This window comes from Lissotriton helveticus, chromosome 10 (genome assembly GCF_964261635.1).
Source record: "Lissotriton helveticus chromosome 10, aLisHel1.1, whole genome shotgun sequence".
In the NCBI taxonomy this organism is placed as follows: domain Eukaryota; kingdom Metazoa; phylum Chordata; class Amphibia; order Caudata; family Salamandridae; genus Lissotriton; species Lissotriton helveticus.
In genome coordinates this window covers 679,266,447-679,283,206 of record NC_136071.1, presented here as the reverse complement: position 1 = coordinate 679,283,206, position 16,760 = coordinate 679,266,447, and the positions used below count along the sequence as shown (strand labels likewise).

Below are 16,760 nucleotides of genomic sequence, written 5' to 3'. Positions count from 1 at the left end.
GGGCATCCTTCTGATGCAAGAGACCCATCTGATGGGTGTTGATGCCAAATCATGGTCAGGACACTGTACACAAATGACACACATACATTAGACCTCAATATTAATAAAGGAAAAACTAATTGGTTAACAAACATGTTTAAACAAGAAGGTCAGTTCAGGTATGTTAAGGTCTATGGGACACTTCCTGGTGGTAAATGGCCTCTCCCTATTAAAGTCAACATTTCGGAGGAGTTTGCAAAACCACTGATTGAAGCCCCCTACTAGGAGATCTATTCTTGTGGGAGATTTCAATGAGGTTGTGGACAAAGAACCAGGGTGCTGTTCAATTAATAATGAGGTGGTACACGCCTGACTAGATTAAGTGAAGCAATATTATTGTAGCACATATGGAGGAAGACACATCCACAAGAAACAACACATTCAGATGACCTCCTTCTGACTCTCTACTCCATGGTCAATTTGTGCAAGTTTGCTTTCACTTTGTCAATGGGCAGACAGCGTTTTTAAGGTGAATGTTCTAACCTGAAGAATATCAGATTATTCGCCCTTGTAAATGAAACTAGCTGACACATGAAGAGTAATGTCAAGGGAATTATGATTAAACATGCAGCTGATTGCACTTACATTCGATTTGAAAGAGAATGTTAAGATTAATCACAACACTATGTTATGATGGAGGAAGTCTTCAAACCTTCATTAGGAGGTAGGGAGATTACTGAGACAAATGAAAAGGTCTAGAGAGAAGTACATTTTGACCCTGGAAGAGAGTCTGACTGACCTTGAAAGAAAATACATAGATAAGCCACATGAAGAATTACTTCAGGAAACAGAACAAAATAAGGAATGTAAAGTTGCATTGACAAGAGAAGGGGGAAGCCGAAGGAGTTGGATGAGGTACAACTAGCCTGATGTAGAATGTGTTGAATAGGTTGGCAGATGGGTTACTCCATTACAAACGTGACAAATATCCTGTTCTCCTTATTACAAGTTAAAATAGGATATGAGGCAAATGGAATATGCTTCACATTTGTGATGGTGTAACCCACCTGCCAAACTCTAAATTAGGGACAAGAAAGGGAAGTTGCCAAATTGCTTCAGTAACAAGCATTTGCAATGCAATAGGTCTCACATTTAGGCTGGTTTGAGATATTGGCATTGTAAATGACAATGCCTTTTATTTGTGTTTTGGTTTTTAAAACATAAATGAAAGGCATTGTCATTTACAATGCCAATAGCTTAAACTCTTGCAAATGCAAGACCTATTGCTTTCCAAACGCTTGTTTGTAAAAGCACCCCATGCCGAACTTTCACTTTAAGGGTGGCAATGCCACTTTCTTTAGCTGACCTGCGTCTAAAGAAAGGTGCACGACCGCCATTAAAGTGAAAGCACGGTATGGGGCGCTTATACAAAAAAAACACTTGTTTGTCAAGTTGACAAGCAAATATAAAAGCACCCCATTCTGCTCTTTCACTTAAATGTCGGCCACACCCCTTTCATTAAGACGCGGCTGATGTAAAGAAAGGTGCAGTCATTAAATTAAAAGCACGGTATGGGGCACTTTTATAAATAAAAAGCATTTAATAAGCAGTATAGCTCGTGCAGAAGTGAAGTGATGTGCTGTGCAGGAAGCATTTTTGAAAGATAATGTGCAATGTCCATGATCAGTGGCACTGTGTCATGAAAACAGGGTGGGTTAGGGAGAGCCTGTTGTGCCTGCAAAAGCAGCTAGATCAAAGACATTAAAGAAAATAGTGCTCACAGGCTGTAGATAAAACAGACCGTGTAACAACACAAGTAAAAAGTCCAATCCTCATGAGAGTTTACAAATGCAGACAAGGCATTACTAAGGAGGATCTAACAAGTCTATTCACAAATCAGAAGCAACGATTTAGAAAGGACAGTAACAGGACCCAACTGAAAAGATGGGCGGAGAATGGGCGTTGAATCGGCAGAGCTTCACACCCATTTCTGAATACAGCATACCTCGCAGAGCAGTGCAAGCGCTGCCCAGGCTCGACCTAAAAAGGATGAGAAAGCATATGATGTATATGAGTTTACTGATAAAATGATAGGGTGAGGCTAAGAAAATGTAGTATAAAATGTAGTATTTTTCCCAAATTCCCACTCCAACCTTAATGCTTTTTGTGTGAGGCATTCACATAAAAGCCTGGAAAGTGTGTGAATTATTCCAAAAAAGAGGCCCTGCATAGATAACAGTAACCTAGAAAAATACAGTGTGCGAAAGGATGCCCCACTGATTTTTCTCAACTAGCATTAATTAACCTGAACTGAAGTGGAGGCCAGAACACTTGCAATGCTCAAGCAGAACCTGGGAATAAGAAAACTGTGAGGAGCTCTAAGAGAAGCAATGATAACGGTGATACCCAAATCTGGAAATTCAATGGATCCTTTTTAGTTTCTTAACTCATGTCATTAATCATTGGTGAGAAGAAAATTTAGACAAAGCTATCGGTGAGCATGTCAATGCGTGTAATTTGAAATTGTGTACATTAAGCCCAGGGTGGATTCATGGTGAAATACTCAACACAGAGCAGTGTCAGATGCCTCCAAAATGGCTTGGTGAAAGCATATGTCATTGAAAGCTCATTGGGGCTACTCTCCTTTAATACAGAAAAAGTGATTGTCCATACAGAATTGCACTAATGTTTAGAGACCTCACGATAGTGGATGTTGGTTTAAGGTACCAAGAATTGTTTCTACTACTGAATCCCTAGCATATGTTGATGGCAAATGTTGAAATATGGAAACGTGTGACTTTGGCAGAGGGCCAAGAAAGCATGACTGGGTTTGTAAGGCCATGGTGTAGTGAGGATCACATTTTTCTGTGCAGTGGTGATATGGCAAAATATATGGGAGTTACCAAGCAAACTGAGATTTTCAATGAATATTTGTTATCAGAATACATCATGAAATTAATCATTTCTATTCTCCATAAAGGACTACATTTCTGATAGGATGAAGTGACTACAATGGAAGATGGCAACTGAAAGCTTCATATATTTGGACATATACATAACCAAACAGACTGACCATTGCTCATTGTATGATTAAATGAACTTGTAATCGCTTAGCAAAATGCATGGCCCATTTGGGTGGGCTCCCATCTTTGCCATCTTTGCTGTTGGGTGGATTTGCTCTATTCCAAATGGTTGTGTTGCCCAGGTTCCTCTATTGAAGTTCTGAAGGTAATTCTTCAATACAATAGTGATAATTTTACTATGGAATTAGAAAGCACCTAGGGTGTGCCAAGGAAATTGCATCTCTAATACATGGATGAACTCTATCATGGCCAGACCAAACCCCAGCTGTGAAAGGAGGAGGGTTATGGAGGGGCTAGCTACCATACCATATGAAAAAATCATATGTACAGAAACATCACCCAAAAGACCAAAATACATCCAAACATTAGGGAGAGAGGAATCTCCTTCATGGAGAGCTATGATGCCTTGTGGTGAAAGCCAGAGATCCCTGGAAGCCACAAAGCGGATCCATCTGCTTTCGGCCAAGACCATCGCCATCAGGACATGGAATGTGAGGACCATGTACAGGACAGGCAAGACAGCGCAAGTGGCAGCGGAGGTGACAAAATACAACCTTGCCCTGCTTGCTATCAGTGAGACCAGATAATCCCAGTCTGGACAGAAAAGACTGGCTCCAGGAGGAGTGCTGCTGTATTCTGGACGCAAGGAAGAGAACGTCCTACATACTCAGGGAGTAGCACTGATGCTAACACCAGCAGCCAACAGGGATTGGGTGGGTAGCCCACGGTCCCAGAATCAGAAATGCCTTGAGAGAAAAAACGCTATACTGATGGGGGACCTCATTGCGAACACTGGAAGAAACAACACTGACTATGAAGAAGCCAAAGGCAACAATGGCCTTGGCGACATGAACAAGAATGGTGAAAGGCTCTAAGCCCTGAACAGTCTGGTGATAGGCAGTAGTGTATTCTCACACAAAAGAATACACAAGGGAATGTGGGTTTCACCAGACCATTAAACAAACAATCAGGTCGATCATGCCTGCATTGCCATGAAGTTCCAGAGGTTCTAAGAGTGATGAGAGGAGCGGACATGGGGTCAGACCATCACCTTGTCATGGCCAGGCTAAAGCTGACAAAACCATAGATGGAACTGACAAACCAACGCCAGCGATATAACACCACCCTCCTCAAAGATGCACAGAAACTACCCTCAGTAACAAGTTGCAAGTCCTGCAAGAACTAGAGGACGAGAGAGACCCAGTAGAAAGCCAGTGGGAAAGATCAAAGACACAGTGACATCAACCTACCAGGACCTACTGGGTCCCAAGAAACACCAGCATAAACAATGGATCTCCACCGAGACTCTCTGCAAAATCCAAGCAAGAAAAGAAAAGAAAGCTGCAGTTAACATCAGCCGAACAATAGTAGAAAAAGTGAAAGCTCAATATGATTACACCAAAACCAACAAGGAAGCAAAGAGAAGCTTAAAAGCAGACAAGCAAAGATTCCTCGATGGTCTTGCCAAAGAAGCACAAGAAGCAGCAAGCCAAGGAATCTTGAAAGAACTCTACGACATAACAAAGAAACTCTCTGGCAGATACAGCAAGCAAGAAATACCTGTTAAAGACAAATCTGGGTAGACAATCATGTGTAACGAAGGCCAATAATGAAGAAGGGTGGAGCACTGTGAAAAACTACTGAACCAGCCTGTGTTGCAGGCTTCAACAGACATACAGCCAGCTGACAAGGATTAGCCAATCATGCAATGGACCAACCCTGGAAGAAATACGGCAAACCATCAAACATCTGTGAAATGGGAAGGCAGCAACAATCTGGCAACATTCCTTTGGAGGCACTGAAGGCAGACATCAAAACATCAATAGACATGCTCTATCCCATGTTTGGAAGGATCTGGGAAGAGGAAAGGGTGCCATCAGACAGGAAGAAGGGATATCTGATCTCTGGAAACTCCTCCACCAATACAGTGTGCCAGATAAACTCTTAAGAATCATCAAAAACTCTTAGGAGGAAATGGCTTGCAAGATTATTCATGGAGGACAACTCACGGAAGCCTTTGAAGTGAGGACTGGAGTCCACCAAGGCTGTTTGCTCTCACCTTTTCTCTTCCTGCCAGCCATAGACGGATCATGAAGACATCCACAGCAAGGAAAATAAATGGGATCCAGTGGACCCATGAGAGGCAGCTCAACTGCTTGGACTTTGTAGACAACCTGGCCCTATTCTCCCATGCCCATCTGCAGATGCAAGAGAAGACTAACAAAGTGGCACCATATCAGCACAACTTGGCCTCAACATCCACAGGGGAAAAACAAAGATCCTGAAGGCTAACAAAGCCAGTACAGCTGCAGTCACTCTTGCAGGCGATACACTGGAAGAAGTTGAGGCCTTCACCTACCTGGGCAGTGTCATAGACAAGCAGGGCAGAAGAGACGCCAATGTCAAGACAATAATCAGCAAAGCAAGGGTTGCCTTTATTCAGCTAAAGAAGATTTGGAGCTCCAAGGACCTAATGCTGCAAACCAATATCAGGCATTTTAACACCAACATAAAGTCGGTCCTTCTGTAGGGAACAGAAACTTGGAGTACAATAGTGACCACCACCAACAAAGTCCAGATCTTCATCAACACCTGTCTGAGGAAAAATCTTCCAAATCCACTGGCCAAACACCATCAGCAACAATGACCTATGGCAGCAGACCTTCCATCTCCCTGCTCTTGAAGAAATCATGAAAAGATGCCTGGGGCTGAATAGGTCATGCCCTCTGCAAGCCTGCATCAAATACCACCAGTTAGGCCACCACCTGGAACTCTCAATGGAAAATGAAAAGAGGAAGGCCAAGAAACACCAAGAAACACCTGGCATCGAGGCAAGAAGCGGGGTTACACCTGAAGTCAGATTGAAAGAAAAGCCCAGGACAAAGATGGCTGGAGAATCCTGGTTGATGGTCTATACCCCAAGAGGGCTAATAGGCATAAGTAAGTAAGTAATACATGGCTGGGGGGTGTGTCCTTCTGAATATGTGGCACTATTTCTGGGCAACGTAGCTGAAGAAGATCAGTGACTGCATCTTTGCCTAAAAAGGGGACTCTGCAATTAGACTAGAGGGAGATCTGATAGAACTCTGAGCCATTCTGTATGGAAGGAATATCCTGGAAGTGAGCCTGCTTGCCACCAGTGTAGTGTATGTAGTATGCAATACAGCCAAACAGAGCCTTGAAATACAGCAGGCAAGCTAAAGACAATAAATCATGTGGAGGTTTTCAGAAATGGGACATTCCTAAAGCTCAAACTCTCAAAGACTGGATTACTGTTATTTGCCAGGAACAGCAAGCAGCAACATGTCCACAATTGGCTGAATGGTCTAAACCATGGCCAGATTCAAACTCCAGTACACCCAATGCCAAGTCAGTTGGATTGACCCTGGAAACCAACCTCATGCTCAAGGAACACTGCCGAGAAGTCAAAGACGCCCTGGTACTAGCTCTCTCCTAAATAAATCAAAACCTTTTTATCCAGAAAGCAATTTCTGTGCTGCTGTTCAAGCCCGTCCTTCTCTTGCATTTTGATGGTGGTAACACCCTGCTACATGGCCCCTTTTGGATTCCAAACTGGCCCTCTTTAACTGGCTCAAATATGCTGCAGCACTTCTCATCTCGGACCTGAAGAATTATGACCACATTACAGCCATACACTGATAATAATCCACTCTACTCCACTGGCCCCCCTTGCCAGCTCACACCATCTTCAGAACTGGCTGCATCATTTACAGAACCATCACAATGACCACCCTGTGTATCTGGATGACAATATCACCATCTCCAGTGACAATTGTCATACCCACAGAGAGGACACCATCATACTGGAGGCAAAAAAGTGCAAAACGAAAAAAGACAATATGCCTTTTCCATCAAAAACACCCAGGATCTGAAACTAAATCCCTGTACCCATCAGACTAGATTCAAAACTACTTCAACTTAGGAAGTAGCTAGAGACACACCTCCTTAAAGAACACTATATTATTACAAAGTAGCAGTCCACGTCTGCTCCCAAAACCCAACTACCTTTCCAATCACTTGCTGACTGTATATTTGCCTTTGATACTGACCAGCATTCTGCTGCCTTGTAGCTAGGATGATGCTATACAAATACCACCCACATATATCATACATACACAATCTGTCAAGTCTCTGTCTTACACAGGCACCATGTTTGGTATCCAGGCAATTTTTCACACTTCTTTAAACCTTCACTCATTTTTCGCCAGAGTGAGTGAATACCATCAATACTAGATGTACTGGAAGAAACACTGTTGACCACCTTCTTCTTAAAAGCAAATACGAACATTGCTCAACAACAGCAATCCTAAAATGTATTGATTCCATTAATATCGCTCATTGGGATGGATAAGAAAAGGGTCCTAGTAGAGTCTGCTAAAATAGAACAAAATATAAAATAATGTGTGTGAATACCTGAAAGAGTCATGGACTCCAGTATGTATGCTAGAGTTGCAGATTCCTAACTGGCCTTTATGGGGAAATGTTTATGGAAAAACAAATGCAGTCTTCTTGATTCATGCTCAGTATAATGGATTACAATGTACATTGAAAATGCAATAAAATGTTTAGTGGGCATACCATTAACATAAAAATGGGTTAGTGCAGATTTTTGATCACCAGGGGCCGTATTACACATTGGAATTGTTTGCGCCTGGTGCACCTTTCAAAAGGTGCGCCGGGCGCAAACAATGCCAATGCGCTCTATTGCTAAATATGCGCTGCCCCCAGGGCAGCCGCTACCTTGCGCTGCCCCCAGGGCAGCGCATTCATGTAAAAACACGGAGCAGCCACTCCGTGTTTTCACAGTGCAAGAGGCACCCGCCTGCACTTTCACAGAGGATTAGAGATCACCTTGCAGGCGGGTGCAGTCAGTAACTGTACCCGCCTGCAAGGGGATGTCTGGGGGGTCCTTGGGAACCCCATTATCTCCTGTAGAGGGCTGCTGCCAGGAGGCGCACTGACAGTGCAACAAAATTGCACAGTGTATTTTGGGGTCGTTCAATATTTTGCTGCATCAGCATAAGTATTTTTTTTAACTGTCTGATTACTATATAAGTTGTATGGAGATTATATTAGTGACAGGTCCCAGTATTCAGGCTCTGATGTTTTTTTTCTTCAGATATGGGTTTCCATCTGAGTCAGGGTCTAGCAAAGGAGTTAAACTATGACTTCTGAACTGTATCAATCTCTAGAGCAAAACAGCGTTTGTCCGGCTTTGTAACACTGCTGGACAAATTATTATGTTGAAAGGTTTAAGAGGGTGGTTTCACTGACAGAGAATGTTCTTTAGACTTCCAGGCATGGAACGGATGTGTGAACCATACCAGGGGAAGCACAAGGAAATTTGGCCAGGAACTTCTTCGTATTTCTAGTTAATATCAGCAGAGTTATTGGGTCACAGTAGTACTCAGTTATGTCAGAAACTATCAATGTAGATTGTCAAAAGTCAGTAGTCACTTTTGGGATAGATCTGATCATAGCAGAAAGAAGCCTTTTATGGCTATATCACATCACTGGAAACAGTGTTCGAATTAGTATCCAGGAAGTTGGTGTGCACCTTGACTTATTCCTTGTAAAAGCAAAAATCAGTTAATCTCGAGCTGCATTTAAACAAAATGTGATGTGGTTTTTAATACTGTCATGATCACTGGGTATGTTTGGATAAAGCACTTTAGTATTGGAGAATGGGCAAGTATTAGTGAGATAGATCTTTCCAGTAGTGGGGGCTGTAAGTATTGAAATCAAGTGCAAATACAAGTAATGCTGTGAGGGTTATTTGAGACCAATAATAGAATATGTAAATGTGTCTAAGGTTTCTGGTGAATGGGAGAGTGTGGATTTTGATGAAACCAATATATTGCTTAAGGAAGTATTGGCAGGGTTCAGTGGCGTTGTGGTCTCCGACTCCTGACAATACAATTCAGCAAGTTAAAAATGTATCATGCATTGATCTGCAAAACAATCTGCTGTCTTAAATCTCCCTCAATATCATTTACTATATCTCACTTCTTTTAGATGTTTTTTGTTTCAAGTTAGCTTATGTTTTGTTGCACTGGATTAAGGTGATTGATCTATTATTTTGCACTAATGTGGTCCACGGTGTTAGTTGTCAAGCTTAATCGGTCCAATAAGTAACATGGTGGTGTTTTTTTTCATATGTGCTATATTTGGCAGTTGGCTCTTGAATCATGATGCTGAATGTTTTATCATCTTTAATAAAGATAAAAAATACTCATCTTGAATTGTTTCCTCAATGTCCAATCCCAAACAGTCGCATCTGTGGAGCTCTGACCAGTCCTGCCATGACTTTAACTTACTAAATCTTATGAAGGATAACTATACAACTACCTCTGAAATTGAAGATGAATCACTTTCAATTCTTTGTATTAACATAAGAAGTAGGCTTTTCCTCCTAAAGCAAGTTTGACATGCTCTGATCAAAGACAATGATCAGTTTTCATCCACACTGACATGATCTATTAATTCTGTGTCATCACAGTATACCAGTAAATTAATTGTGCTGTCACTCTGATGTGGGTGGGAAAAGTTCGGGTTTTCTGCACGGTTCTGCACGGTAAAGTGTGCAGTATTCAGATTGAGCTGAAAAGGTAAAGAAGTGCATCCCTGCTTGACTTCACTTGGGTCCTAGTCCTACAGAAATAGGTCCCATCATATTTGGACTGATCCCGAAACAAATATCCGTGTATGTTTCTTGTATCAATGTTAAAAGTGTGGGACCTATATGCCATGCAAGCAATTTCTTCCATGTTGTACTTATGTTTAATAGGTCAAATACAGTTGATATACGTACAGTTTAGCAGAACTGTTCAGCTCTCAACTGCTTCACGGTCCACCAGAGGTAAGAGGGAGTATTAAGATTAGTAGAATTTTTTGTTTTGGTATTTTGGAATAATATCATTAAAATCAACCAATGTCAATAAAAGAGTGTCAAAAATCTTTGCAAATATTTCCTAGTTGGTCCCATCATTGCCATTAATTGATTGTCCATTGGCAAACATCTAACATATTTGCTAAAGCTACGATTAGGATACTACTTTTCTGTGACTGTGGAATACTTTGTTTACCAAGAAGAAATAAGATTCCCTTAACTCAACAATCAAGCAATAATTAAAATACAGTGATTGACAGAATACTGAATTATTCAGAACTAGATAACATATTACATTGACGCTTTATTTAAAATTTATAATGAACACAATAAAAACTTCATAAGGTTATACGTATAATACAATTAAATCAATCCTTGCTTCATACATTAAAAACATACAATTCACATAAAAATAGATTGCTAACACATAACAATTATGACCTGCATAATCAAGACAGACAAAAAGTGTAAGACACAATACTTGTCAAATACCAATGTACATCAAATCTGATTCGAGAACACTGTGCTCAATACAATGATTCAATCTGTATTTAACACAATTGTGTCGATCCTTTAGATTGTACTCCTAATAGCGTTGACGCGTTTCGATGGCTTTTCACTTGTCACACCATCTTTTTCAAGACAACAATTTAATCTGTTTCTGCTTGATTTAATACTTTCCTCCCTTTTATCTCGAAGTTATTCTATTCCTTATTCACTTCTGGGAGTCTCACTCATTTTCAAAAATCGAGAAGCGTGTCATTGCTTCTTATTGTCTAATTATTCCAAGGCATGCCAGGTGTTCCCACAAATAAAGTCTGGCTGTATCGAACACGTTACTAGTTCGTGGCTTCTTTATGTGAGTATCTCTTAAATTCACATGCATTCGTGTTCCACATCTATCATTAGGTTTATCACATGCGTTATCTCCGCCCCCTTGTTCGGACGCAATGTTAAGATTCCTCTTTTAATCGTGCCGCTTGGAAATGATAAAAGAGAGTTCCAGCCTCCGAGTGTCGGATTCCGCGAAATTCCGCCCAGTTTGTTTACCACCAGTTGCTTTGAAGAGGGGAGTACACACGTTATCTCCATCAATGTGACTAGCTTTCAAGAGTTTGGGCCAAAGGTTGCTTTGCCACACATGATTACTGAAACCAACGCACCTTAGAGTGTCTGCAAGTAGAATTTTAATAGTTCATTAGAATCTACAGAGGGCTGAGGGATTTGGAGACTCTACATGTATTGCCTGTTGGTGTTTTAATGTCTTCTCTCCGTATTGTTCTGCATTTGTTTTATTTTTATCATCCAATCCCAGTTCATACTTCTATTACTTATTTTTCTTTACTAGGTACTATTTCTGACAAATCCTTTTACTTAGAATTAATTTGGCATCCAGTTTTGTGGCCCTTTATTATTTCCCAGATCAATTGAACGGCTCATTAGTAACACATTTGGAAGCCTTACTATGAAATAACTTGATTAATTTAATTTATAGTAGCTCGTATTGTTTGATTCTTTCTTAATACTGCAACCTGTACTTACGGGGATGTTTAGAGATTGTGTGAACATCTCAGGCAAAGCGTTGGTAAATAAGCAAGTACCACTTCCTGTGGTCAATCTCCATTTGATTTCAATGATCTTTGGGGGATGGTCCTTCATATCTGCCCGTGATCTTTGTGTAGCACTGCCTTATTAATGAGTTTTGAAGGTAATATTCTCGCTATTAATATAATGCACCCTCTTGCTCTTTTGCATTATATTCATTTTAGAGGTGGGTGACCATTTTATTTGACTAATATGTTTTCTTACCTTATATATGCTTTCATTTTCAAGGAACTTGAGGCCATATGTACAAAACATTTTTTCTGGTTGCAAATGGGACAATTCACAGATAACCAGAAATCCCAGTTCTAACAGGGGGGTTTTTAGGGCGTCCCTTATAAATGCAGATTCGGATTGGTATGTACGAGTGTTCTGCGGCCAAAATGTGGTTGCAAAACATTTGCACCTTACCACTAACTTAAAGTTGGTGGTAAAGCATTCACAAATAGGAAGGGCTCCCACGGGACCCCTTCTCCTTAGAGAATGACTGGTAACATATTTGTAAGAGCAGGCAGTGCTCCCATGGACCACTGCTTATTCTTCAACAGTAAAACTTCAAACTTTCTTTTTTTCTTTAGAAGCCCATCCCATTTTCCTATTAGAAAAATGAGCTGCGTTTAAAAAAGAAAAACATTGCTTTATTTAAAACCAATCCCATACACGGTGGACTGCTAACCCCAGCAGGCCACAATCCCTGTGATGGCAGCGAATTGCAGTGGGTCACAAAGTGCGCCTACCTCATTAATATTCATGAGGTAGGTCTATTTGCGATCCACTGTGAATCACTAATGAAACGCAAAAGAGTTTCATACATTAGGAATAGCAATTTCCTAATTGCGATTCACAGGGAATCGTAATCATGAAATCTCTATTACCTATCATTGTACATCTGGTCCTAAAGGCGTGTCTGTTAAATGAAGCAATGGTGGACTAACTCCTTATCAAACTTGTCCCATTCAACATTTAATGACAGCATTATTTGATAATTCGTTTTGCTTTGGATTGAAGATTTATTTAGAATTCAAAATTAATTCAGGAATATGGTTTATAAAAATGTTTTCTTCTCCCTGCACTAGCTGTCAACAGAAGAAGTTGCTGATTTGGCGTTTTGTTCTCAGTCTGAAATGTGCTCATATAACAGCATATGAAAACTGATCATGCAATTTTGATTGGAATAGTTGAAGGACACAAGGTTACACGATGATCATCACTGTAATGATGTTTGTGTACTCATTGTGTGAAGCATCTGTTAAAACAAAGTTTTTCTTCTGTGCTAATGCATCTCTTCTGCAAATGTTTTGTAAATCCAAAAGTTGTAATTAAAATGCAGCAATTATAATGGTATTCCTTTTACTCTTAAGGGATCTATTTCACCATATCATGTTCAACGCTATGACTTTCATCCCGACTGTAAGATTGTTGCATTCACAGGAGACAATCCAGGTGAGCCAAATCATGGTTAATGTAACAGAAATTGGAGGTGCATGTATTTTTTAATTTAATACAGCCATTTTAATGTTGTCAGATATTTTCTTTCAGCCGCCATTTAATTACTCATAACATTATCTGAAAAGGTTTATTTAATGTATTAAAATCCATTACATTTCGTATGTTTCCTCATTTTTAATGTCAGAAATATTAACCCCTTCTCTGGATCAGAGGCAGTCTGTGTACTCTCTGTAACTGAGAATCCCAGTCCCAATCAGCGAGGTCCGAAAAGGCTCTTTGAAAAAGTTTCACCATTAACGCCCTCGGATTGGACCCCTCCATCCCTTCTGGTATACCAAATAATCTGAGGTTTTGTCTTCGTGCCCGATTTTCCAAATCCTCCACTTTAGCTTCTAACTTGGAAACTCTAGATGTATTCTGTTTAACTGTTGACGTATTCTTATGAACATCTTCTTCCACTTCAACAATTCGTTGTTTTATGTCCTCTATATCCTTTGTCACTCCGCCCAAACCTTGGCAGATATCTTTCATAGTTTCTTGCAGCTTGGTATTATCTTCTCTTAGCCGCAGATATTGTTGTTGAGTCTCCGCTCTTTGCTCTAAGAGGGTCTGCATAATTGATTCCATTGATATCTTTGTTGAGTCTGAAGAGTTAGAGGAATCATGTGAAACTATTTGAGGAAGTTTAAGTACAGATAAGGATATGGGACCTACTAGTGTTTTTTGAGGTTTAATATTTGAGTCATCCGTCATCTTCTCAACAAGTTCTTATTCCAGATTTTCTCCTGAGTTTACAACAGAATTCCCAGCTGGCAATGTTTGAGTTTTTGTCAGACTTGATAGTATAGATTCCGTGTCCGTGTCCGCATTTAACTGATCAGAGTCATGAGCAATTGTTTCGAGATCTTGGTCTTCAGATTCGCTAACCACTACATGGTATGTAGGAGGAATAGGAGAGTTGGGAGAGTTATTGAGAGTGAGAATAGGAGAAGTTGTTGAAATTATTGGGGAAACCCCCGCTCAGACTCCGCTAGTCGCTTCCGCGTTAGTGATGGTCATGTGCCTTGATGACTCTTGGTTGATAGGTTGGTTGATAGGTACTGTACCTACACTAGGGTCAGTTGTGGGATCTGTAGGGTTAATTATATTGACCCCTGAAGTGGTGTCAACATCGTCGGAGCTGCCGCCAGAAAGTCTTAAAGCCATATTCTTGACGCCTCCCTTCGCCTCTATCCATCTTCTCAGAGGACTATCGTCGATTAGGCGACTTTTCCTGCTTCCTGGCAGCTCTTTACTAACTGTCTTTAACAACAGATTTTTTTGCTTGGTTTTAGCCTTCATTTTAATTTTCTTTGATGCAGTTTTTTTGTTAATCAAAGTTTTAGGTTTTGCATCTGATCCCTCTTCTTCTGTTAATTCCTCGTATTCAATATTAGAATCTTCGTCTGATATGACCATAGATGCTTGAGACAGACCGACTCCACTTTTCTTCTCCTTTATTTGATTTTGGTCAGTCTGTGGTTGGGCATTAATATTAGTATTAATATCTACTTCCGCCTTTTGATTTTGGACCATAGGTGGTAATTCCTCTGCTTCTACTGTGTCATGGGTGGCCTTGTTGCCTCCACTCAGTATATCCTCACTAGTCTCCAGTTGAGTCTCCAGAGCTTGTGCATTTGTATCTAAGCCTGAATTTCCGTTGACGCTGGGCAGTTTATCCGAGTCTTCCCTTCCATTCTTTCCGTTCTTAGCCTCTGCTTTGCCCCCTACTACTCGCCCAATAGTCGTTTCTGCCAAAATTAAGTTCTTAGCAGGTGGAGTAGTGATTGTGTTCACATTAATAACTTCATCTTTGTCATTCGGTTTCCTTTTTGTTTTGGGCTCAACTGTTAGCTCTGATCCAGGTTTGGGCTCGTTACAACCGCCACCCCTAATAGCTGGGGCAAATTTTGCATCGTAGCGCGAGCTTACTTTACTTGTATCATCAGATTTAGTGTTATTAGCTTTAATTTTCCCACTATTAGTGTTTGAGTTTGTGGTAAGTGCCTGTTGGGCCTCGTTGTCAGTGCCTGACGCCATTTCTGCCGCTATCCCTGTTACCGCTGCCGCTGCCGCCATCGTACCTGTGTTTGCTTGTCACCCTGGCTGGCAGGTCTTCTGGCTCCGTGTAACCCTCGACGGCCGCGTGGACATCAGCTCCCTCGTTGCCTCCGTAGCCTCTGGTCTCCTCGGCGTCTCAGCGTGGCTGAGCGTAGGGTCAGGTGAGCGCCCAGCTGCAGTGAGGATGCCCAGCTGACTAACCCCGCAGGCGTGCGAGTGAGGCTGACCGCCACGTAGCTCCAGGAGCGTAGCAGGCTCCCGCTGCAGTGCCGGAGCAGAACCCGTATCATTAGCTCGGTTTAGATCCCGCATACGAGCACTCCACCAACAAAAAGCAGGATAGCAGTGTGGAACAAAAAGTTGAGTCCGCAATCCAAAACTGTAAACTCCAAGTTTTAACGTGAGTAAGTTTTCCCCGCTATGTTTTTCTGTTATCTTTTGCGCTGCGGGTTTCTCCAATCAGCCGTTTAGGTGCGAGTAATTATTTCATCTGTATGTAGCAGTGCTTAGGCAGAGCAGCTCCATGCAGCAGCCTTCACTCGGCGGAGTCGGCCCGCCATCTTGACTCCATTTTTGATTTATTTTGGCAATTTTCTTTTGCGGCAAGCTGTATCTTTTAAGGCCAGGCCCAACAATCCTGTTACTGTTGACAACCTTACCTTCTTTGTGAAATGCGACCTAAGTAAGGGCACAATGGACAAACGTTGGGAGCTTTGGAAGATGATAGATGCCTTTAAAAACCTAGGGTGTATGGCCTACCTTCAAGAGCCCGCTCGCCTCAAGGTCATACGTAACGGCCAAGTGGTTTTCTTTACTGACCTTTCAGCCGCCGAACAAACTTTGGAGAAATTCTCTTGGGAAAATGAAAAAGAAAAACAAAATGAAAAAGACAACTAATGTGATGAAAAAATTAGAGCTCAAACACCTATGACACTATTTTGCTTCTCGTTTCTCTTGAGCCTAATACACTGAACTTATATTCAATGAGCAGATTGTTAAATTTTGGTTTGTGCACGACTTTACTCTAGTTTTCTATCTCTAATTTTTTCCGAGGCTGGGCTCAATTTGTTTCTATTCTTATTCTGTAGGTCTGAGTAAACTTTGAGAGATTTAAGATGTGGCATGAGCATCTATCATGAAAGCACCTTCACTTAGCTGCCCCTTCAGCGGCAGCATAAGATAGAGGGGTGCTCCCCCCCTAGGGACGGGAGGTTGCCAGGGTGGGGGTGGGTTTCTTGCAGGGGAGGGTGTGACCCTGTGTGTTGGGGGTGGGGGGTGGAAAAAATGTGGAAAAGATTGATTGCAAGATTCGACTTTTTTTTAAAGATCAGTAGGAAAAAATTTAATTATCACGAAAAGGGTACAGATAGCGGGGAGACATATGTACATTGTACAAGGGAAACACTACAATATTTAAATGCTTAAACTAAGAATACTATGTTGGAATGTAGATGGCCTAAATAGTAAAATCAAAAGGAACTTAGTACAAGAAGAGATTAAAATGTACAACCCTAATATAGTTCTGGTTTCTGAAACCCATATCAAATATCAAGATCGCAAGCTACTATCCCAATTAAGATACAAGTTGGTTGTATGCTCTACTTTAAACGAGACTATTAGGGGGGTAGCTATTTTAA

The 16,760-nt window shown here is 41.2% G+C and overlaps 1 protein-coding gene across 1 annotated transcript in view; it reads left to right on the top strand.

Moving 5' to 3' along the window:
• XYLB (xylulokinase) overlaps positions 1-16,760 on the top strand; it is a 1,059,043-nt gene that overhangs the window by 245,469 nt on the left and 796,814 nt on the right. Inside the window, exon 10 of the mRNA XM_078664347.1 lies at positions 12,936-13,017. Within this exon, the coding sequence (XP_078520473.1) occupies positions 12,936-13,017 (82 nt within the window). The remainder of the gene's footprint in view (positions 1-12,935; positions 13,018-16,760) is intronic.